This window comes from Cnephaeus nilssonii (assembly GCF_951640355.1).
Source record: "Cnephaeus nilssonii genome assembly, chromosome: 13".
Classification (NCBI taxonomy): domain Eukaryota; kingdom Metazoa; phylum Chordata; class Mammalia; order Chiroptera; family Vespertilionidae; genus Cnephaeus; species Cnephaeus nilssonii.
The window spans coordinates 8,220,079-8,244,945 of NC_137084.1; the positions used below are offsets into that span (position 1 = coordinate 8,220,079).

At 42.4% G+C, this 24,867-nt stretch overlaps 1 protein-coding gene across 4 annotated transcripts in view; it reads left to right on the top strand.

The window, feature by feature from the left end:
• The first annotated feature begins 8,533 nt into the window (after positions 1-8,533).
• The window catches only part of QSER1 (glutamine and serine rich 1), a 62,639-nt gene continuing 46,305 nt past the window's right edge, over positions 8,534-24,867 (top strand). For 3 of the 4 annotated variants that reach the window (XM_079789314.1, XM_079789312.1, XM_079789313.1), the window contains exons 1-3: positions 8,534-9,019; positions 21,561-21,673; positions 22,075-22,236. In XM_079789314.1, the coding sequence (XP_079645440.1) occupies positions 8,829-9,019; positions 21,561-21,673; positions 22,075-22,236 (466 nt within the window). In that variant the 5' untranslated portion in view covers positions 8,534-8,828. The remainder of the gene's footprint in view (positions 9,020-21,560; positions 21,674-22,074; positions 22,237-24,867) is intronic. The other variant, XM_079789315.1, reaches the window with a different exon arrangement.

A 24,867-nucleotide genomic window follows, 5' to 3' on the forward strand; every position in this document is an offset into this window, starting at 1 on the left:
TTGTAGATTGCCAGTATGACATTTTGGAACATGTATGACTGATGCCTTCAATCTTCTGAATTGTGTGATTTCTCCACCATTTTTTGTTTTTTAAAAATGTTTTCCTATAGGTTAAGAACTTAAGGCAACCCAGTACAAATGTATCAGTATTTTCATTATCTGGAAAAAGAAATCCATTTTTTAAATGAACATTTTCCCCACAGCCTTGATTATGTTTTGGTTTTAATGGATTTCCTATTACAGACACTTTTCAAACATGTGAATGAACTTTATACTAAGTAAATATTTATTGCTTGTTTTAATTAAATATACTTTTTCCTCACTTAGTGGCATATAACTATATAAATTAAATGTGAACAACACAATGCGTGTTTTCAAAACAGCCCTGACCGGTTTGGCTCAGTGTATAGAGCGTCGGCCTGCGGACTCAAGGGTCCCAGGTTCGATTCCAGTCAAGGGCATGTACCTTGGTTGTGGGCACATACCCAGTAGGGAGTGTGCAGGAGGCAGCTGATCGATGTTTCTCTCTCATCGATGTTTCTAACTCTCTATCCCTCTCCCTTCCTCTCTGTAAAATATCAATAAAATATATTTAAAAAACAAAACAAAACAACGTTTACAGCATGGTGTTGCTGTATATATCTTTCACCCAGTGGGGCCAGCATTCTGTTAAACAATTTAGTTGCGGTTGTGAAAGTGCTATTCTCTTTAACTTGGTTTTAATATTTAATTTATTGTTTGAGGCAATTTTATTATATATTACTCCTTAAAACTGAATTTATTTCTGAGGCCTATGTCTATACATAATTTAAAAATCAAAAGAGACTATAGTAATGTCATACTATAGTGTAGCAAAAAAATAAAAGATAAATTATAGCATAGAAGTACTTCTAGCTTAAGAGAAATACATTAAAAAAAAGAGAGAAATACATTAAGTAATATTAGGTACCAATCACATAGAATAAACCCTGATTATTATTAAATATTACTTCATGTTATACATTTAAATTACCTTAAGTTTTTTTGGATCCAATACAATTATGCATATAAAATTACTTTAATCAAGGGAATGAGAAAACAAGCTAGTGACTAAGAGGAAATATTTGCAAACGATATCTGATAAAGAAGGCCTGTTACCCAAATTACACAAGGAACTCTTAAAACTCAACAATAAGAAAACAACCCCATTTTTAAAATGGGCAACAGATCTGGACAGACACCTCCCCAAAGACAGGGCAAGAGGACAAGGCAAAGGGTATTTTATCAAAGTTGTTGGCAACAAGGGCTCACTCCTGTGAGGACCACTGAAAGAGGTGCTAAATGCCTCCCATAGCAACCCACCTGGGAGCGAGGAGGCTGGGGTGTTTACCCACTGACTTCCCTTCTCTGTTGGATGAGGGTTTCTCCTGATGGGGAGATGCAAACTCCCTTGAGTTTCCAGGTGATTCAGGGGAGTCACAGAAAGCAGGGCGCAGAAAGACCCAGGACATGGAAGTAAGTCAGAACTGCCTCGCAGGTAAGCCCGGGGGTGGGATGTGGGCACCAGAGGGGTGTGCTGCCACCTGACACAAGCAATGTTTCCTCTGAGTTCCTAACGTTCTGAGTGAGCAGCCATATTCCATGAGCAGCAGAAAAATGAATATATGTAAGTATAATAAAGCTGGTATAATGAATAGTCCAGTGCTTAGGTTGTTACTTTCGTAAATGTTCCATATGAGTGGGTTTTGTGTGTGGAACTCTATGAAGAGACTGAATTTCAGCCTCTCTCCTGAAAAGAGAAAGCACGCCTGGAAGTCGAAGAAACTTGGAAGACATGTTGAGCAAGAGACTAAGTTTCTCCAGAGTTTGCAGAAATTTGGGAGAGGGTTTTTTGTGGTTTTTTTTTTTACTTTCACAAGATGTTTGAGACTACCTTATCCTGAACTTAAGAAACTAAGAAATCCATATGACAAAACTGAATCTAATACCAATTCATGACATGCTTAGTACTTAGTATATTTATAACATTAACATGGACACTAATTAGGGGAAGCCTAAATCTTTTCCAACAAGCATCCTTTACCGAGGCCATAACTGGGGCTTTGGGATAAAGGGAACAGAGAAATAAGAGAAAGGAGAGGATATAAACCAGCAGAGTGTGCTTTACACCTAGGCCAGTGATGGCGAACCTATGACACGCGTGTCAGCACTGACACGCATAGTCATTTCTGATGACACGCGGCCGCATGCCGAGGATGAAACATTTGCTGCTCCTGAGGATGAAACATTTGCGACTAGAGTCTTGGAGTTAGTTTTTTCCTCAAAGTGACACACTACCCGAGTTATGCTCAGTTTTTTGGCGAAGTTTGACACACCAAGCTCAAAAGGTTGCCCATCACTGACCTAGGCCATAGCTGGGAGAAGCTAGAGGCTCAGAACACATGCTCTATCACCCTTGGTTTGAGGTTCAGTCCTCCAGCAGTAAAACCAATGCAAAATATTTGCTTCAAGTGTTTGCAGGCAACCAGGACTAATGTGACTTTCCTCAATAGTGAAATGTTTGTATTTTTTTTGGTGTGTTTTTTCCCCAAAGTTTAGCGAAGCGTTTAGACGGTATTTGTTTATTTATTTATCTATTTATTTACTATTAGTGTCCCCATGCACGGATTCATGCACATTGAAAGGAAATTAATTAGAAAAATTTTTTAATATCGCTATTCACCTTTTCTCTATAATAGAAGTGTCAAACAAATTCATGATCGACAATGACAGATTGAAACACATGCATGCGATTGGCACCAGCGAGAGCTTTATATGTATCGCACATGTGCGAGTCAGCCTTTTATATATATAGAATAAATTTGCTTAATTAGACCTGCTTTCTGATTTAGCTAAACTTTTTCCAGCCCAGTGAAGCACCCCAATTTCTCTTTCAGGTAATTGTCAGCAGCACAGCAGTAAATATCAACACGAAGCAGATTATTATTGTAGATCATTCAGGGAGAACAAAAGGTAAAATATTTAACTGTAGCAGTATTTGACTATATTCTGCGCAGTGAGAAAACCTGAAGTCATTTTCAAGTTCCACCATTTCTTACTTCTTTTCAGTCGGGTCAAGTTTGTAAACTTTCTAAATCTCCGTTGTCTTGCTAATGAAAAGAAAATAGGATTCCACTGAGTCTCCTATCTACCTACTCCAGGACTTCTGTGAGGATCAAATGAGATGAGGCAAGTGAAAATGCTTCACAAACATTTGGTTAAACTGTAAAATGTTTGCACCTGGCTATAAAGCAAGTCATGTTCCTGGGCTGAAGAAACTCCAAGGAGGCTAGTCGCTAGGGAGAGGAAGCCAGGCATTGCTACGGAAGCCTGGCGTGCTAGGTGAAGTAATTACCCAGCACCCATAGCGACTGTTTCTGGGCTGGGCCACATTTTGCACCATGAAGTCTTGGCAGCGTTGGCAGATTTGGTGGGGTGTTACTCCGAGGTGGTGGTGAGGCCTGTGTCCCACCTGCAGGAAGCCGAGTGTTGGGTTGTTGGGGCCAGGTCCACGGTGCCGTTTATTTTTAAATGGCCAGTGCACGTCATGGCAGCTCCTGCATCGAGTGTCTGCCCCCTGGTGGTCAGTGTTCGACATAGCTATCAGTCGGACGGCCAGACACTTAGCCTGACTGGGGATCGAACCTACAATCGGAATGATGCTCTAATCAACTGAGCTACCCAGCCAGGGCCTGTTTTTTTCTTTTCTTGTTGTTATTGTTGGTATGTGTGTGTGTGTGTGTGTGTGTGTGTGTGTGTGTGTAAACCTGTGAAGGAACTGTGCTTCTATCAGAACCAATGTTCTATCCAGGCTGAAGATGTAGACTACGGTGGAACATTAGGATGGGCAAGGGAATGTTTTCCATGGCTTTGATCATGTCACTCCCTGCTTTAAAGTTTCTCCTGGCTCCTTATTGGGAGGACGTATACTAAAGTAATCAAATGTGTGGATATCGAGCCAAATATGGACTATTTGAACATCAAAATAAATAATTTTGGTAATGGATTATAATCCTGTGTTCAAGGACCCCCCAATGCCACTCTCACTTTCAATGATTTGCTATAAAGACCCACAGGTTAAGGAAGTTGTGCTGGGGATTACAGTTTGTTACTGTGAAAGAATACAGATCAAAATCAGCAATGGAAAAAGGCACACAGTGTAGAGAATACGGAAAACCAGGGGCAAGTGTGCAGTTGTCCTCTCCCAGTGGAGTCCCGTGGACACTGATCACGTGAAGTACTGCCAACCAGGGAAGCTCACCTCAGCTTTGGTGTCCGGGGTTTTTATTGGTGGTCAGTCACATAGGCATGGCTGACTGCGCTGGTGGCTGAACTTAATTCTCTAGCCTCTTTAGAGATCAAAAGATACTGTGTGGTCCAAAACCCTCACCATAAATCACCATGTTAGTATAAACTATCTGGTGCGGGCCAAGGCCTCAGGTAAACAAAGATACTCTTAACAGGAACGATATTCAAAGTACTTAAAACTTACTGTCCTGGAGTTTGGCAAGGGACAAACCTTTCTTTGGAATGTACAGGGTTTGGACAACCTGTATCTGCTGAGTTAACCTTTCAGCACAAACCCATTGAATAAGAATCCATGAGTCTATATTGAAATAAATAAATAGATAGATAGATGATAAGAAAAAGTTCCCTCTTGTCCAAGAATGATTATAGGAGGGATAATAGATTAGAAAAATCACTATTTGGTTACCATGATAATACTTACTTCAAGCAATAATTATTAATGGATGCTCTAGTGAGTTGATTAGTGGTTGCCCAAAAGGTATGTCCATGTTCTAATTTTCAGAACATGGGAATGTGACTTTATTTGGAAAAAGGGTCTTTGCAAGATGTAATTAAATTAAGTAACTTGAGATGAGATCATCATGAATTACTTAGGTGGGTCCTAAATCCAATGACTATAAGAGATACTTAATGCTTTTCTCTTATAAAAGACAGAGCAGCAGACAGATATACAGAAAAGAAGGAAATGTGAGACAGAGACAGAGCAGAGATTAATGTGGCCACAAACCAACGAATGAATGCCACCAGAAGCCGGAATCGGCCAGGAAGAATTCTCCCCTGGAGTCTCCAGGGAAAACACAGCCCTGCAGACATCTTGACTTCGGACTTCTGGCCTCCAGAACTGACAATAAATTTCTGTTGTTTTAAGCCATCTAGTTTGTAAGAATTTGTTGCAGCAGCCACAGGAAACTAATACAGATGCTAAAACCATTGGTGAAAAAGAGGGATGCCTCAGGAATTTACAAATTCTTAAAGTACCCACAAAATTCGTACTCATTATAAAGAAAAATATAGTAACTCCTCAGTGGAAAAGTAGGCAATAGTCCTTATTGCTGGTCAAACATAGCTGGTTTGAAATTCTACCTGCATTATTATCAATTTATATTAGCTCAAATGACTTTAGGAGTTACTTAATTTCATTAAGCCTCAATTTTCTATAAAATGGAAATATTAATCACCAATACCCATATCTTAAGGACATTTTGAGGATTAAATGAGACAATCCATGTAAAGCCCGTAACACAGAACATATGTATTATTAAAATACACATTGGTTGTTCTGGTGAGAATAGCTATCATCTACAGAATGAAGTTTAAAGTTCCTGTCATATGCCCTGGTCGGGTAGCCCAATTGGTTAGAGTGTCATCCCAATACTCCAAGGTTGCAGGTTCCATCCTGGGTCAGGATACATACAAGGATCAACCAATGAATGCATGACTAAGTGTAACAACAAATGGATGTTTCTCTCTCTCCCTTAAATCAATTAAAATATTTTCTTTTAAGTTCCAGAGAGATAAAAGCTATACTCATTGAAAGACTTTATGATCAGGCCACACCCCTATCTTTACAGCTACTACTTAGATTGTGTTTCATTCCCCGGCCTCCTGGTCCAATCATTCAACCTTGTTCCTTCCAGAGCAGCGATCAGCTAAGCCATTCACCAGAGCCCTGAAGTCCATCCATACCAATAGCTCAGACCACTCCTTCGATATACAAAATTGATGACCAAATATGCTTCTTGAAGCTCTGCTCACTGGGAGGAGTATCTCTTCACGGTCTTCCATTGACACTTCCCAGTGAGACTGTGGCTTCCAAAGAAGCAGGCTTAACCACAGCTCTTTGGACTCCATTGCTGTTTCCCAGGGGGGATGGCAGGCAGCCAGTCAAAGATGAGTTCGGTTAAGGAACTCATCTGTGAGGGAAAGTGGCAGATACAATTGTAATGAACATGATAGTGTTAAGTGTAATATAATAAGCACCACAGGGCAACTGAAAAGGAAGCAATTGGTTTTGCTTTGGGAAGTTGGGGGAATGTCATGGAGGACAGAACGTTTGATCTGGATTCTTGAACAATGAGTAGAAGTTCCACAGGCAAAGAATGGAATAACCATTTTTATTTAAAGCAAGAACAAGGCTCTCTTTTGACACTATCTAGCACAGACTTAAAGCAGCTTAGGTGCGGATTATTTAAAAGAGATAATGAAACGTTTGCAGCATTGGGAGTATATTTCCAGTAGGGAAGAAGACATTCTTCAGATATCCATTTAACAAAAAAGATTTAATGATGTTATTTGTTGGCATGTAACATTGGACATATATGTGTATTGGTTTAAAGTAAACTAAGGAAATTGGTGACAGAGTAATATTATTTTTAAAATACTCATTGAAAAATTTGCTTAATTTTTCCCCTCTGATTTATGTGATATAAACAAACTACATAATGGTAGGAGGGACTATAAAGATTTTATTGCCACTTGTTTGGTATTGACTGCATAACTCACTCTGAGTAACAGTTGTGGGTATCTCAAACTAAGTGCCATAAAACATTTATAGCATGCCTCTCCACTTCCGATACCTCCTCCACAGAGACAACACTTTAGTGCTCAGAAAAATACACATAAACGTAATAGTGAAAACTTTTTTGGTTTATTTAGATTACAGACCTCCACTATGCAGTAAGAAAAATAAATGTTGCAAGGAAGATCCTACTTCTCTGCAGGATCTCAGATTTTCTGGCAAATTCTTTCCCCAAGGAAAACCACTTTTCAAAGATATCCTCAGTAACTTGCATACTGGAATTAACATAAAATTGCACGTTTCAATTCATTTGTAAATAACCACTACTCACTTCCTTGCTTCCCCACCCCAGGACAGGACTCCGAGCATCACAGGTGACTAAAGACTTACAAAAAGGAATGAATAGGAACAAAGGGATGTAGGCGCCAGGAGGAAAACAATCTCTCCGGACAAAATTAATCTCCAAAGAAATAGCTAACCCAATACCGGGTATTACCAAACTTTAAACTGCCTTTAAAATGGTCATCAGAGATAGTGTATCAAGTTTATCGGGTCTTCTACTATGCCTGCCTGATTTGCTTAAACTTTTATGTTAGGCTTATCTCGGGGATAGATTTCTGTGCTTAAGCACATAATAGGTGTTAAACCAGTATTGATTTTTAAGGGCGATGGCCAATAAATATAAACTTTACTCTTATTTTTAACTTTTACTTTATGCCTTCACGACCGAACGATGTTTTCTATGTTCCCTAAATCTCACAAACACAACTCATGCACAATAGACGAACCTCAAATAATAATGAAATTACCGTGCACCAAACAGATAGTAAATGCTTGGGTAAAGAGTCCTGCTGAGGTCCCAAGTCTCAAACAAACTCCAACACAAAATGTGCATAGGGAGTTTAAATTCATTGTCATTACAGTCATCCAGAAGGTAGCTGGATTAATTAATGAAGAGGCACTATTTACCTTGGGATAGAAGATTCTAAAACCCAGAATGAGAAAATCCCCGAGGTGGGGGGTGGGGACAGTTAATAAGAACCCCTGGGAAAGGTCCTTTCATGGAGGATTGAAAATAAAGAATACATTTGAATTTGAATCTCTTTAAATAGAAATCCCCCCCCCACCCCCCGCCCCGAACAGCAGGAAAAGGGTCCCCTAACCCAGCAGCTCGGGGCAGGAAGGGAGTGAACGGAACTGCACAACAGCCCACTCAGCTGTGTCTGGTCTGGGACCGGGCGCAGGGAGAGCAGTCGCGATGTGGGAACTGAGTATCGGGGTCACTCAAAATAATTCGAGGGGCCAGACAACGACCTCCAGGCAACGCGTGACCGGGTTCCCCCCTTCGCAGCCCCCTACCCTGTTTCCCCTCAACCCCCCTCCCTCGCGCAGCGCGACCATCGGGCGCGGCCCCTTCCCACGCGGGGCGCGGCGAGCGGACAGCCTTCCCCGGAGCAGCCGGCGGCGGGGAGTTCGCGGCCCGCGGGCTACGGCTGGCGGGCGCCCCTCCGGGCCCCCCCGGAGCTGGCTGGGCTGGGGAGGCCTCGAGCCTTCACCCCCACGTTAGCCTTCGAGAGGCGGCCGGCGGCGGCAGAGGCCTCGCGGGCAGCCCGCTCGGCCGAGAGCGGCGGGCGCGGGGCGCCGGAGGGGGGAGGCGGGGCGGAGGGGCGGGAGGTGCATCCTGGGAAATCCACCAACATGGGGCGAAGCCGCCGCCGCCGCCGCCAGCCCGGGCCGCGGATGCCGCCGCTTCCCTGACACCCCGCGGGGGCCTCGCCGCGCGCCGCGGCCCAGGATCCCCAGGCACCCACCGGCCCGCGCGACCTCCGCCCGCCCGCCGCCGGGGCCATGTGAGGGGGCAGCTCCCTCCGCCGCCGCCTCCCTCTCTTCTTCCTCCCCCACCCCCTCCACCCCTCCCACTCCCCTCACACGGGGCCCTGGAGGAGCCCCCGCTGCTGCCCGCCCTTCCTCCGCCACCCTCACGATGGACAGGAACTACGCGACCTCCGGCTTCGCCGACCCGCCGCCGCCGCCGCCGCCCGCGCCCCCCGCCGCCCCCGCTTCCAGCGCCCCCGCCCCACCCCCCGCCCCCGCCTGGGCCTACGAACCCCGAGCCGCGGCGGCCGCCGCCGGCAGCAGCGGCAGCAGTTGCAGCAGCCCCAGCCTCAAGGCCAGGTAGGGAGGGTGGGCGGCGGGGTACTGGTGGGCCAGGCAAGGCCGGGGATGCGTTTGGGGCCTTCGCCCTCTGCAGCACCGCCCAAGGGTCCGGGCCGGGTGGGGAGCCCTCCCCTCGCCTCCCCCCCTCCCCCCCGCCGGAGAGGCGGCTGAGGACTCCTCTGCGGGGGTCTTGGGGTGGGCGGGGGCGCCCCGTGCGGGGTTCGCGCCTGGGACTAGTGGGGGACGGTGGGTAGAAGGGAGGGCTGGGCGGGATTCGTGGGTTCCGTCGTCCCCTCCCGGGTCCTGGGCTCTCACATGGTGAAGTTTGGGTTCGTGGCTGAACTGGGCTCTCACGGAGACCCGAGAGTGCCTCCGCGGGGAGGGGGGAGGGGGGGCTCCGAGGAGCTCGGGGCTGTGACATTCCATTGTATTAGAACCGACAATGTGGTCCTGGGGGGCCTGGCAGTGTGAGGGTGGGGGAGACCGGGGAGGAAGAGGCGCCGAGCCGGGTCGCTGACTTTGGGGGACCCAGGAGGGTTGGGCTGCGGGAGAAGCCCTGCGGCGTGGGGCCCCAGGAGGGGTCCCGGTGGCGCGCGAACGCCGCGCCGCGCCGGGTGACATATGTTTGCGGTGCTGGCCAAGATCACGCTCCTTCTCTTCCACGCGTTCAAAGTTACTCTTCCGTCTTCTTCCCTTTCCACGGCAGCAGAAGTAAGGAATCTCTCGGGGTCTCGGGGAGACTCAAAGTTGGGGAGGAATGGGAGGGGGGCTTCCGTGCAGGCCGTAAAGGTGGAAGAACAGGAGCGTGCTTCTCCATTTCGGCCTCTGGAGCTCTGGCCCTTATGGTAGCGCGGGGTTCAAGAGTTCATCGTTGCTCTCTGGCATAACCGAGGGAATCTGAAATATTGACTCTTATTAGATATTGAAGCTCCCGGGAGACGCGTGGTAGTGCCACTTTGTGAAACGGTCATTTGAATGATAACTGGAAGGCGTGGCCTGGTTGGGGCGCTCGGTGAGCGGGGTGTTTTGAAAGCACCTCTGCGAACAATGCTGGGTCTGGGGGGTAGGGGCAGCTTCTGCTGACCGGGATCGGGAATCCTGGGTCGCTAATGACTTCATCCTCAACTACCGACAGGAAGCTTCGTGGCTTTGTCTCATCAGATTTCTTCATTATTGTCAAGACAGAAGTGAACTTTTTTTTTTTTTACTTTACATATTACAGTGTTCTAGGTTATCTTTGTTTTTATGAAAATTCCACGTTCACGATTTGGAAAATAGGTCTGAAGATCAGCTGATCTTTGTCTTTAGATAGTACCTTGGGATGATTATGAGAAATTGAGAAAAATCTGGTTCAAGAAAAGGGAAATAAGCTTCCTTAGAAAATTTTAGGGCCTTTGCTTAAAAGAACTGAGATTTAAAAAAAAAAAAAAAGTGATGTGCCAATTTGGAGATAAATACTTAAATGCTGAAAAAAATAGTCACAAGCAGTCATAACTTTGTATTATATACAATTAAACCATTTTAAGGAGTTTTATGAGAGATGTTTGGTGCCTTTCCCATTACTATTATTATTTTGGTGGTAATTTGACTTATCATTTTTCAAGTAGCTTTTGCATTGAAAATGATAATTTACAAATTAAAATTACTTTCTCTTCAGTGGACAGCAATGATAGGTATTTGTGCAGCATTTTTAATGTTTTAAATGAAAAAATGTTTTATTAGGTAAATGCTACCTAGTTATTTCTGTTATTTCTTTTAGCAGAATACTTCTGAGGCAAGAAACTAAATCTACTTGTCATATTTTCCAAATGTTGTTTATCAAAATAACAAAGAATGACTTCCCAAACACATTTGAAAACAGTAAGTAGATTCATTTGGAACACATAATCTAAAATAAATTTATTTTCTGTTCATTGGAAGTTACTGATTTTTAAATGCTAAGTCCCCCCCCCCCCCCCTTAAAATATATTCTGGGGATGGGGTCAGCAAAATTATAGCATAGAAAATGCAGGCTTTCCCCCTCCCCCACCAACTTGCTTTGTTAACATCTTGTGTTAGGATCAGGCCATCTGTACAGGGCTACACACACTTCTTCATTGTACCTCGTTTTATTCCTCAAACTGTGCAGTGCCCTCTTTCATTTCAGTTATATAGAAAATACTAAATCTGAAATAATGCTCGTAAGTCTTTCAGTATTCTGCATTTTCTGAAGCCTGTTCATATTTTTATAACAGTTTAAAGAGCTTTCTCATAATTCAAGTTATCAGTTGAATGTTTTTGTTTCCCTTTGTGGCACTTTCTTCTTGAAGGTTCAAATGAGTATTAGTTGTGATGATGTAATGTGGATACATATCCATAAAGAATTAGCTTGTCTGCCACCTTGTTTCCAGTAACCTATTCAGAAGCTTACAGATGATAATGACATTCAGTTGTTACTGGCATAGGATCTAACATCCTACTTTCTGTCTGCTTGGTCCTGAAATGGAACATTTTCATCATTGATAGGGAAAAGCATGGTAAATAATTTTTCATGAGTTTAAAGTAATGCTTTTTTGATATAGCCGCTCCATCAGACATAGGTATTTCTGTTGTTTTAACCATTGAAAAATAAAGAGCTAATGGGAAACACCAGCACTTTACCTTAAAATAGGGTGTAAATAGAGATTTCTGAATATTTCTAAAACAATACAGGCTAGGTACATGGAAGTTCAGGGGTAAGGACTGGTCATATTAGTCTCGATTTATTTGTGCTTTTCTCAGTTGGTTTTAGGAACCAAATGAGCATATTTTTGCCTATCACTATGGAATTGGAAGTATTTTTTGTGGGACTATTTTAGATACTATAAACACCTTCGCATGCTTTTGGAAATAAGATGACATCAGGAAACTGCAGGCCTGCTGCCTTTTCTCTATTATTTATATTTTGTACTGAACAGGAAGAGATAGCAGTTTTATCATGGTGATGATAGATGTTTGTATTTGAATATGCACCAGAAAGTGACTAAACGGAAATATTTTGTTTTACAATGATTTATATTTGTATTTTTGCCTTTCTAACTTGAAACAGTCCAGGGGTTTTTTTTTGCCACCAGTTTTTAGAATTTCCTAGTAAGTTCTTTCTGATTATAGCACGTGTAGTGAGTGTGATAATGATTAGCTTCTCTAAAAATTGTCAGCTACTACATTAAGGACTTTTTGAGTAAGCTTTAAAGCTAGAATTTCCCTCAGGCTTTTGAAAAAGACCTTGTAAGATCACAATTTATGAGGAGTAAGGACAATCCCAAATTACTAAGGTTATTTTAAATAAACTTCTGTTCAGAAAGTGTTTTCCATAGAAATAATGTTGTAAGTAATAGGAACTATCATTTACTGAGCAACTAATGTGTGCTAGCTACTGACTGTTTTAAGTGATGTACTAGTACACACATGCACACAACTTAATCCTCCAGCAATCTTTTGAGGAACGTATTATTTTTACTTTCTTTTAGTGACAATAGAAGCCGAGGCATAGAGACATAGCTAGTAAGTAGTGGATCTGGAGCCTGCATGTTTAATTACTGTACTTAACTACTTCATGGTAAATGAGCTTTTGTAGCTGGCCTGGAAACCTAACCATTATTAATATATTTACTTCGCTGTTCTTTGTCACCATTACCTTCCCCCCCCCCCCGCACCCTCCCCCCCCCAATTGAAACAAGCTTCCTTTCATTTCCATAGCACTGTATTTTCCTCTCTGGTCCATTGCTTTTCCCTGTTCTTCGTTAGTCCTTACTATTTTAATCTCTACATGTTGTCATTTCCTCAGGACTTGGGACTGATACGATTTCTTGTTCATTCTGTGCTTTCTCCTAAGGACATAACATCCATGCTTATGGCTTTAAATATCATCTCTGGGGATACATGTGGCTAAAGCCCAGACCTCTTCTGAGCACCCAATCCATATCCAGTTACCTCTCTCCGAGCTTTTACTTGAGTATGTAATGGGCATTTAGTAAAGAGCTCATGCTTCCCCCCCACCCACCTCTTCTTTGTATAGTGAGGTCCATCTCAGTCACACCTCTCGCCCTCGTTGCTCAGGCCAGAACCTGGGAGTTGTGTGTGCTACTACTTTTTTATCTCTTAAATATATATTGAAATTGTCTACTTTTTTTCTGTTCCCACTACTCCACCCTGATTCAAGGTACTGTTATTTTTCACTTGGATAACTATGGTAGCCTCCTAAGTCATCCTAAGTGAAGCTACCCTGTATATCAAATGACTTTCAAATTTATATCTCTAGATTCATACCTAGTTGCTTACTATTATCTCCACATGAATATTGAAGAGGTATTTAACACAAATATGTCCAAAACATGGATATCACCCTAATCACCAACCTGGTTCTCTAATCTTTCCCACCTCAGTAAATATCACCTTTTATTGCGTCTCAAGCCTAAAAGGTGGGAGCCATCTATGATTCATTTCTTTCCTTCCATATCCACTCCCTTAGTAAATCCTGCTGATCTGATCTCCATGTCCATGGTTTCCCACATGGATTATTTCAGTTGCCTCCTTTTGCTTTTCTTGCTTCTACCTTAGCTTTTCTAGAGTTTATTAAGCATGCAACAGTCAGGTTTAATATTTCAAAATATAAATCAGGTGGTGTCATTACCCTGCTTAAAACCTCCCAATGTTTCTCCAGAGGAAAATCTCAAGTCCTTGTCATGGACTTTATATAATACACATACACACCTCTTACAAACCAATTAGACAGATAACCACCACTTTTTTTTTTTTAGAGTAAACAATTTAAACAAACTTCACAAGAGAAACTAAAAGAATAGCCTATAAAAATATAAAAAGATGCTCCTCAGCATTTGTTATTAGGGAAATGCAAATTAAACCACAATGAGATACCTCTACCTACTTAAAATGTCTAAAATTAAGAAGACTGAAAAGTTCAAATGGTCAAAAGAATATAAAACAGAAATGGAATATTCACTCATCATTCATTATTAATGGTAATGTGAAATAAATAGTACATGCACTTACCTTCTCACCTAGTAATCCCACTCCAAATATTTAACTTAGAGAAATGAAAACGTATGTCCACAAAAAACTTGTATATATACAAATGTTCAAAGCAGGTTTATTTATTCATAGTAGTCCTTAACTGGAAACAACCCAAATGTCCATCAGGTGACTAGATAAACATGTTATGATATACTAGTATTCATACAACTCATTGAAAAGGAATGAATTATTCATGTATGCAACACCATGAATTTATCTCAAAAACATGTTGAATGAAAAGAGCCAGACACAAAAGAATATAGGCATTAGGTTTATCAGTGGCTGTCTGGGGATGAGATGGAAAAGGTATTGATTGCAAATAGTCATGAGAAACCTTTTGTTGTGAAGGAAAAGTTGGTTAGGATTGTGATTATATTGGTGTATGTATTTATCAAAATAAGTGATAAAATGGGTGTACTTGCCCTGGTCAGGTGGCTCAGTTAGTTAGAGCATTACCCATACACCAAAAGGTTGTGGGTTCGATTCTGGTCAGGGCACATACCTAGGTTGGCGGTACAGGAGGCAGCCGATCTATGGATGTTTCTGTCTCACATCAGTGTGTCTCTCTCTCTCCTTTCCCCTTCCTCTCTCCCTAAAATCAATAAAAACATATCCTCAGGTGAAGATTTTAAAAAATGGGTGTACTTGATTGTGTGTAAATTATACTTTAATAAAATTTATTTTTAAAGTTAAAAAAAGATTTTTATGCCCTAGCTGGTTTGGCTCAATGGATGGAGTGTTGGCTTGCAGATTGAAGGGTCCTGAGTTCGATTCTGGTCAAGGGCGTGTACCTTGGTTGCAGGCTCAATCCCCAGCCCTGGTCAGGGCGTGTGTGGGAGGCAACCAATTGATGTGTTTCTCTCACATTGATGCTTCTCTCTCTCTGTCTCTCCTCTTCCCTGGGAAAAATATCCTCGGGTGATGATTAACAACAACAAAAAAGATCCTACCTAATAATAGACAAATATGCAAATTGACCGTACCTTTGCTATGCCCGCAATTGGCCAGGAGGCGCGGGGGGGGGGGGGCGGGACTCGGGGTGGCCGGGGTGGCCGATTGGGCTGGCGGGACGCTGAGCTCGAGCCGCCGCTGGCGACGCGAGCTCAGCGTCTGCGCCATGGCTGTGCTGCGGCACAGAAGGGGCCTCTGGGGCAGCGAGCTCACGTCCCACCGCGGACCATCAAAAGCGGGGGAGCTGGGTGCCTGTCCGCTCAGGCACCCAGCTCCCCCGTGATCGAAAGCGAAAGTGTGTAGGGGACCCTACACGTGCATGATTTAAAAAGATTTTAAAATAATCCTAAAATTGAATCTTCAAACAAACAAAATGTAATTCCTACAAGTAATTTATAAGGTAGCCATAACAGTAATATATTACTTTTGAATCAGTATTCTAACTATATACACTTAGTGGGATATAATCTTGGGACAGAAAGCACTATGAAGAAATACTGACCTTTACTTAGTAGATTTGTTTTTGGTAGAGGTTACATTATAGTATTTTCAAATAGAGCTAGTGAGAAATATATTGATGTAGTTGTGAATTAGGATTCCAACCTTAGAAAAGGGAGATACATATGTGAAATCAGGGAAGATGAGGAATACTATATTAGGTTTGAATGAGAGTTGTCAGTATGAACTCATGTATTTTAAAAGACTAGCTTTGTCCACCAAAAGGGCCTAAAAGCAAATGAAACCTCAGGCATCAAACACACCTTACACTCAGATCTTGATTTCTAAATGCCAATGCCCACTAAAAAGGCTCCTAGTAGAAATGATTGATTTCAGGTCTGGTACAGGAAAAATAAGGTGAGCCTAAAATTTCTTTTTTTTTTAATATATTTTATTGATTTTTTTACAGAGAGGAAGGAAGAGGGATAGAGAGCTAGAAACATCGATGAGAGAGAAACATCGACCAGCTGCCTCCTGCACACCCCCTACCAGGGATGTGCCCGCAACCAATGTACATGCCCTTGACCGGAATCAAACCCAGGACCTTTCAGTCCGCAGACTGACACTCTATCCACTGAGCCAAACCGGTTTCGGCCTAAAATTTCTTGTGTTAGAAGGATGTGTTTGAGCCTAACAGAGTACCTCCCACCACCTCCTGTCTCTGGGAATCACTCACAACCACTCCTCCAGGATCTGGAAACTACCCCTGGAGATTTTCGGGTAATTGAACAGGGACAAGGACAATCTTGTCATCAGATTCAGTCCTGGCCAGGCCATGAGTAGGGTGCTAAGGGGATGGAGCCCAGTTCTGTCCTGGGCCCACAGAGCATTGCCTGGCCTGGACCCTGGACCAAGCCAGCAGAAGTTCCCACGCCAGTCAAGATGAGTTGTGTTCTCCCACATGGTTCTTGAGAACTTGAGTGGGGCTCCCTGCCTTTTCCAGCAGCTCCTTCCTGCCACCCTCCAAGGCTCCATCTTCATTTATTCTCTCTATTCCTGCCATTTAAACTCTGTTCAGAGTCCAGATGCTCTGGGCACTTTCCTCTCTCCCACTGTAGTGTGGCCTTTAAAGCATCCCTAATCCAAACACATCAGAGTTAGTCATTCAGAAATACTTATGAAACACACATGAGGCGCCAGACAGTTCTGGGCAGTGGAAAGCCAGCAGGGACCAGGACAGGCAAAGTCCTGGCCTCCCCAAGCTGACATTCTAGGGACTTTCACGAAAGGAGAGTTCGACTTCACACAGAGAGGCCAGTCTGGGTGGGGAGAGACAGGAAAAATCACCCCATATAAGGTCAGTAATTCATCCTTTTGCTTTGAACCACAGCCAGCCAGGGTCACTGAAGCCCAGTTAAGGGACACTGTCCCTGCTGTTGAACAATGGCCTGGGGCAAGTTTGAGCTCTCAGCTGTGATGACTGGGCCCTTTTCATGCAACCTGGGAATTCACCTACAGACCTCACCTGAGGCAGGAATGTGGTCTGTGCTGGATTCTGTCACCACCACCTGCCCAGACTCTCCTGGTCGAGGATTCAGGGGAAGCGAAAGTTGCTACATCCACCCAAGGTGCTTTCTACTGCTCTGTCCCCCGTTTGTGTTTGCAACAATCACTGTGTGGACCTTGGCAGGTGCTATCCACACGCTCTGGGACTACCTGTGGCATGCAGCCCGGGTCCGTGCACAACTGCTTTATGTGGACAACGTGCTGAGGGGGGGTGGGGGTGGGGGTGGGGTTAAATCATTTAACTAGAAAGTAGGAAAAATATCAGAAATATCAGTTATATGTGAAGAAAAAAATGTTAGGAAATAGAATGAAAAGTTCCCATGAATTCCAAAGTTGAAGATGGGAAGTCAAGTCTATTTCAGCTCCTTGGGTGGTGGCTTTAGTCCTTGTGCTCCAGTCCTATGGGGGAGTGGGGTTTGCCTCTCCTCCACCCTGCCTCATGTCCTGGTTTGAAAGGCTCTGGTTTAAGATCTGCCCTCTGAGGGGGCCTTTGCTTGGTGATACCTTCTCCCAAGTGTTCTCCAAGCAGGAAGGCAAGTATAGATGCTGAAGAGGAGATTCATTTGCCTGTTAGCAGGATTCGATAACAGCAACCCAACCAAGTGGCCCTGGGCAACAGGGATAAATCATTCCCTCTCACAATAAGAGCTTCCAAAGTAGAAATGATCCAAGATTACTTACATGAGCAGCTGAAAAATGTCTTTGAGGACTCAGGTTCTCTCTATTTTCTCCCTCTGCCATTCCCGTTTGCTCACAGTATCCTGTCTCATGTCCCTCATCAGATGTCTCCCAGGTTTCATTGGCCAGAATCAGCACAACCCACCCACACTTAACAATCTCCAGGTAAGACGAGGCCCCCACAATGGCCTACACTAGCAAAGAGTCGGCCAGCAAAGAGCTGGGTGGAGCCCACGGTCCTAAAAAGGACATAACCCTAAGAAGAGGGCAACCCAATCAAGGCTCTGCCACCCAGGTAGCAAGGAGGAAATGGCTCCCTAGTGGGCAGCCCACAGGTCTGCAACAGGTGGTGGCCCCATTGACCTCTCTAAGGAAGGAATGGTAAAATGATCCTGATTTTATGCTCAAACTATTCTAAGGCAAGAATCCTGCTTACTTAGAGCTGCCATCAGGTTGAAGAGAGAAAGCCCCCTTGACAGTGTTGACTCATCGGCTCCCACCGCAACTTTCTAGCAGGCCTACAGGTGCATAGGACATAGAATTTCCTGCTGGTACTGAGTCAATGTCAGGATCAAAACAGTGATGCTTGGCTTCAGTTTCTGTCTATGTAATAAAACTGACCAGTGTCCCTTGTCTGGAGAACACTCACTCTCATGGATAAAAAATACCACTCCATTGGAGATTTTGCTAGGGCTTTGTAAAGGTTCTTTTCAAAAAACTGAAACTCTTCTAATTCCTTGTGAAAAAATATAGCACTTTTACAAAGAGAAAGAGGTCAGGAATCTATTTGTCCTGAAGACCTGACTAAGTTCTCCCTGCAATTCTGTGAAATACACCCTTGATGCTCACGAGTCCCTTCACTGCCGCTCACCACTCACTCACTGACTTGGGTTGGCTGTCTCTCTTTGATTCATGCCAGGTCCACAAGTGCTGAAAACTCAGGTCTCCATCCTGGTTTTCTCAGAAGAGCGAGAGGGAGCAAAGGGCACGCCCCTGGAGCCTCCTGGTTCTCCTCCCTCTCCAGGAAGTCCTCCCCGTTGAGAGTATCCTCTTCCCACAGTAGGCCTTCCTTCCACCTGATATATGAAAAGCAAGGCTCAGATTCTTCAGTGATGAACCCACACTGTCCACATTGTGAAACCTCTTCTTCTCTGACTGCTTCTGAGAGAGGGCTGGGTGTGTTCTGTCTCCGGCAACAGGAGCAGGTTTCTTCTGGAACAGTCGAAAGCACAGTGTCCGCTGTTGTGCCTGTTTGAGATCCAGGCTCCCACCTGTCAGTGGGATCTGGCTCCATGGAGAGTCCATTGTCTCTTGGGCCCGGGCAGAGTGGACTGGGACTGTGTTAATAAGAAGACAGGTTTGGGGGATCTGGGGTTGGAGCTTGGAGGGCAACCACCACGGTTTCCTGTGCTGAGTCATTCTCACACACTGCAGAGGACATCTTTCTCCAGTGAACCTCTGCTATCCAGAAAAGGCTCATTTAAAAAATATATATATATATATATATATGTGTGTGTGTGTGTGTGTGTGTGTGTGTGTATGTAGGTATTGACTTCAGAGAGGAAGGGAAAGGGGAGGGGGGGAGAGAGAGAGAGAACATCAATGATGAGAGAGAATCATTGGTGCCTCCTGCATGCCCCCCACTGGGGATCAAGCCCACAACCTGACCGGGAATGGAACCGTGACCTCCTGGTTTCCTGGTTCATAGGTTGAAGCTCAAACATTGAGCCATGCTGGCTGGGCAGAAAAGGCTCATTTTTATTTTACAGAAGAATGCTAACTTTTAAATGTGAAATAATGGTATAATTAGAAACTTACCATTTCTAATCTTCAATGCAATAATTGAGTTAAAGATCATGAGTGAATGATAACTAAACCATTGCTGTTGGGATCAAGGTATTTACACAGCCTTAAAATAATACCTCAAAATTGCATATGATGGAGAGATCTGACTACCTTTCAGTTTAGCATCACCTATAATGAGACAAATTGACATTGTGTGTTTTCTCATGTTATTTGATAATTAAAAAACATCACTATGTACTTCTCATGAGGTAGCAATCAGACCAATCCAGAATTTGGGATAGCATACATACAGTTCAAGTACTCTGTGTCATGAAATTAAGACAGCGGGATCTGGGATTAAGGATAGGGTGAAGCACTGTTCTAAATTTAAAGAGAGATGCCCGGCCAGCTTGGCTCAATGGTTGAGCATCAACCTATGAACCAGGAGGTCACAGTTTGATTCCAGGTCAGGGCAAATACCCAGGTTGCAGGCTTGATCCCCAGTAGGAGGTGTACAGAAGTCAGCCAATCAATGATTCTCATCATTGATGTTTCTCTCTCCCTCTGAAATCAATAAAAAATCTTATATAATAAAAGGCTAATATGTAGATTGACCAAACGGCGGAATGACTGATTGCTGTGATGCACACTGACCACCGGGGGCAGATGCTCATGCAGGAGCTGTCTCTGGTGAGCGCAACAATGGTGGCGGGAGCCTCTCCCGCCTCTGCAGCAGCGCTAAGGATGTCTGACTGTCGGCTTAGTTCCTAAGCCATCAGTGGGACATCCCCCAAGGGCTCATGGATTGCGAGAGGACGCAGGCTGGGCTGAGGGACCCCCGTGCACCGGGTCTCTAGTGTATGTATGTATATATGTATGTATATGTGTGTGTGTGTATATATATTTAAACTAAATGTAAAGAGGTACAACCAAATGCCATTCTTGAATTTGATTGGATCCTACATTGAAAAAGCTTTAAAATTTCCAAATATTTTGCTAATAATTAGGGGAAATTATGACCTCTGTATTACATGCTATTATTGACTTAATGTTAAAGTTCTTCAAGTCTACTACTGGTTATATAGGAGAATATTCTATTCCTAGGACAGTGATGGGCAACCTTTTGAGCTTGATGTGTCAAACTTCACCAAAAAACTGAGCATAACTCGGGTAGTGTGTCACTTTGAGGAAAAAACATTATTTCGCAAATGTTTCATCCTCAGGAGCAGCAAATGTTTTATCCTCGGCATGTGGCCGCCTCAGCGGCCGTGTGTCATAGGTTCGCCATCACTGTCCTAGGAGATACAACTGAAGGAATTAAGGATATAGTGTCGTGATGTCTGCAAGTTATTTTCAAGTTAAGTAAAAAAAAAAAGTGTGTGTGTGTGTGTGTGTGTGTGTGTGTGTGTGTAGTGAAAGATAACAAAATGTTAACAATTGTTGAATCTTAGGTGACAGGTGTGTGGGTTATTCATTATACTATTTTAATTTTTTCTCTGGGTTTAAAATATTGAAAATAAAAATCAAGGGAAGAAAACATCTTTTTCTAAATGACTCAAAATGTAATTTCAAGCTTTTGGGAAATAATATTAATGATCAATTTATTTGAATGATCTGATATTATATAGAATGTTAAAATTAGAGGGACCTTGGAAATTATCTTATCTAGTCCCTTAGTCATACAGATGAGGAGATTAGTCTGACAGTAATTGAATCACTTGTTGAAGTCACACTGTAAGCCAGTAGTAGAGCTTGGACAATGAATTCAGCTGTCCTGTTTTGTGGGATATTGCTCTTCCCACTGTACCATGTTTTACCTCTCCCAGTAAAAGGACTTTGTAGGTGGTAAAAGTTGAGTTAAAGAAAATATTATGTGTCATTTTTCTTCCTTGTATATCTTCAATGTGCTTTCCCCATTTTGACATTATTGTCAGACTGTGCTTGATCTATTGGTCTATAGAACAGGAATTTATAGTCAAAGACCTGCTACCTTTGACAATTGCTCTTTTAGAAATTTTTTTTCTAGAAATTTTTTGATCATATGGTTTGAGCATTGTGTTTTTAGTCACTTATTTTTATTATCCTCTAGTTTAAGCTTTGAAGAAGGACATCCCTCACTCTCTGAAACAAATCGCCTTCAGAAACAGACTTTTGCAGCCTCTCATCAACTTCCTGGATATCCTACCACACCTCAGCCAACCGGTAAAAATTCTCTTGTGAAATATAACATGAATCTGGGTACATTTAGTGAATAAGGAAAAAAATCAGTTTTCACATGTTGGGTTATGAATATGTACACAGGACATAACAGTGTCATGGGAAATTTTAAAATAAAAATAAGATTAAAAGTTATGTCTTTTATTGATAAGGAATATAAACATAACTAATTAGTTGGGAGATCTTTTTCATGCATCTTTATAGATTTTAAATTATAACTATGCGTAGTCAAATTAATATTTGTTTGCTATTTCAAAATAACACAGTTTAGGATTGTAGAACTTTTGGCCTCAAATTTCAGAGAGTCCTTTTTAAAATATGATCAGAAATATAATTTTAAATTAATAATATCTTTACTTTGGGATATATTTTATCTTCAAATGTAGGTCTTTCTGGAATATTTGATACTGGTGTGAACAGTGCCAGCACTAACACTAAGGAATCTTCAGTAATGAACTTTCTCTCTTCTGTTGAATCTCAAACAGCTCAGGCTGTTTCTTCAGGAACTACTCTTTTACCACAATTCAGGGCTCCATCCTGGCAGACAGGTGATTCTTTGTTTCAGAATTTTTAAGTCTTGTAAAAATATACTTTGTATGGACCTTGTCATTATGGTAGTGTGGCTGAGAGTGAAGTTAATTATTGATTTTCCAGTGAACTTTAAAACCTGGAATTTTTCACAATTTTAAGGTGGACAAAATTCAATAAATTTCACTAGCAGAAATTCAGTTTTAGCACTCTGATAAAAACCAACAAGTTGAAGAAAGAAGATAATTATTAAAGATAAACCCTAGAAATAAAGTTTTTATCTGGCAACTTAAGTACAGTTGACCCTTGAAAAATGGGTGTTAGGGGTGTGTTGACCCCTGCATAGTTGAAAATCCACATATAACTTTTTTTAAGAGCAAAATTTACTTTTTTCCCCAATTACAGTTGACATTCAATATTATTGTATATTAGTTTCAAGAGTATACAACATGTGATTAGACATTTATATAATTTGCAAAGTGATCACTTTAATAATTCTAGTGCTCATCTGGCATCATACATAGTTATTACAATATTCATTATATTTGCTATGTTGCAAATACTTTTTTTAAAATACATTTTTTTTAATTGATTTTAGAGAGGAAGGGAGAGGGATAGAGAGATAGAAACATCAATGATGAGAATCATTGATCAGCTGCCTCCTGCACACCCCCCACCGGGGATCGAGCCCGCAACCCAGGCATGTGCCCTTGGCCGGAATCAAACCTGGGACCCTTCAGTCCGTAGGCTGACGTTCTACCCACTGAGCCAAACAAGCTAGGGCGCAAATAACTTTTTAAAAAATATATTTTTATTGATTTCAGACAGAAAGGGAGAGGGAAAGAGAGATTGAAACATCAATGATGAGAGAGAATCATCAATCAGGTGCCTCCTACACGTTCCCCACTGGGGATTGAGCCCACCCAGGCATGTGCCCTGACTGGAATTGAACCATGACTTCCTGGTTCATAGGTCGATGTTCAACCATTGAACCATATCAGCTGGGCATGCACTTTTGATTCCCCTAAAACCTAACTTTTAACAACCTACTGTGGACTGGAAGCCATACCAATAAAGTAAGCAGTCAATTAAACATTTTGTATGTTTATATGTATTATGTGCTACATTAAAAGAAAGTAAGCTAGAGAAAAGAAGGTGTTATTAAGATGTTATTAAATCATAAGGAAGAGAAAATACATTTACAGTATTTATTTTTAAAAATCGTATGTAAGTGAACCAATGTAGTTTAAACCTGTGTGTCTAAGGGCTAACAGTAGTTCTTGTCTACTTGAGAGGAGCAGAGATTAGATTTCTTTTTTTTAATTTTAGCTTTACTGAATATAAAATTATAAGATATTGAAAATATACCTTGTAATGATTTTATATACATTTACATTGTGAATGAATTCCCCCTCATTTAGTAAATTTACATTCATCACTTTTTATTTTTACTTTTGGTGTTTTTTATTTTTTGGTGAAAGATTAAATTTCACTTATGTCAGCAACTGCAAGCTGGGTAGCTGATATGATAAAATAAAATCATAGGACTGATTTCATCATTAAAGTTATATAAATTTATCCTTAATTAAACAGATTGAATCATTATTTAATAAAAATCATACAAGGTGGGACAAAAGTAGGTATTATAATTGTTTGTATGGAAAATAATACAATAATTAATCCTAATATATAAAAAGCCAGTGGCCGTCACGACCTAAATGACCAGAGGGATTACTGAATAGCAGGCTGTGTGGGGTGACCAAGGCTGGCAGGGGGGTTAGTGAGGGATGACCAAACAACTGAACAGCAGGCTACATGGGGCGACCAGGTCGGCGGGGGGCGGGGGGGCAGTTGGGGGCCACCAGGCCGGCGGGGGGGGGGCAGTAAGGGGTGACCAGGTCGGTGGGGGGGACAGTTAGGGGCAGGCAGGCAGTCAGGTGAGCAGTTAAGGAGCCAGTGGTCCAGATTGTGAGAGAGATATCTGACTGCTGGGATAGGGCCTAAACTGGCAGTAAGACATCCCCCAAGAGGTCCCAAATTGGAGAGGGTGCAGGCTGGGCTGAGGTGACCCCTCCCCACCCCCAGTGCACAAATTTCATGAACCAGGCCTCTAGTAAATAATAATACAAGAATAAACGTTCACATACAACTATAAACCTACTTTTGCCCCACTCTTATTGTGTTTGTTTATATGTACTTTTAACCCTTTGCACTCGCTTGCTTTTTTCTCGATTCCTTTATTCTAATGCTAACCGTTTCACGTCACACTCGACATCCGAGTGCAAAAGGTTAAATTTTATTTTCATTATTTTATTTTTCAACTGTTTCTCACCCCCAGTTATTTGTATGTTTTTATTTTTTGCAGGATAACGGGAAGGTTCGTTTTTAAGGTTTTATTTTAAAGAATAAGAAATGTCATAGCATATTTGAGAAAACATTTGTAAATGATAGCTATAGGAAACTATTTTATTCTGATGTAAATTACATTAATAGAGCTTCTTAATATGCCTCAGCAATGTCTTTTCTGCTTCCAAGGAGGTAACGTTTAGTGCAGTGATGGCGAACCTATGACACGCGTGTCAGCACTGACACGCGTAGCCATTTCTGATGACATGCGGCCGCATGCCGAGGATGAAACGTTTGCTGCTCCT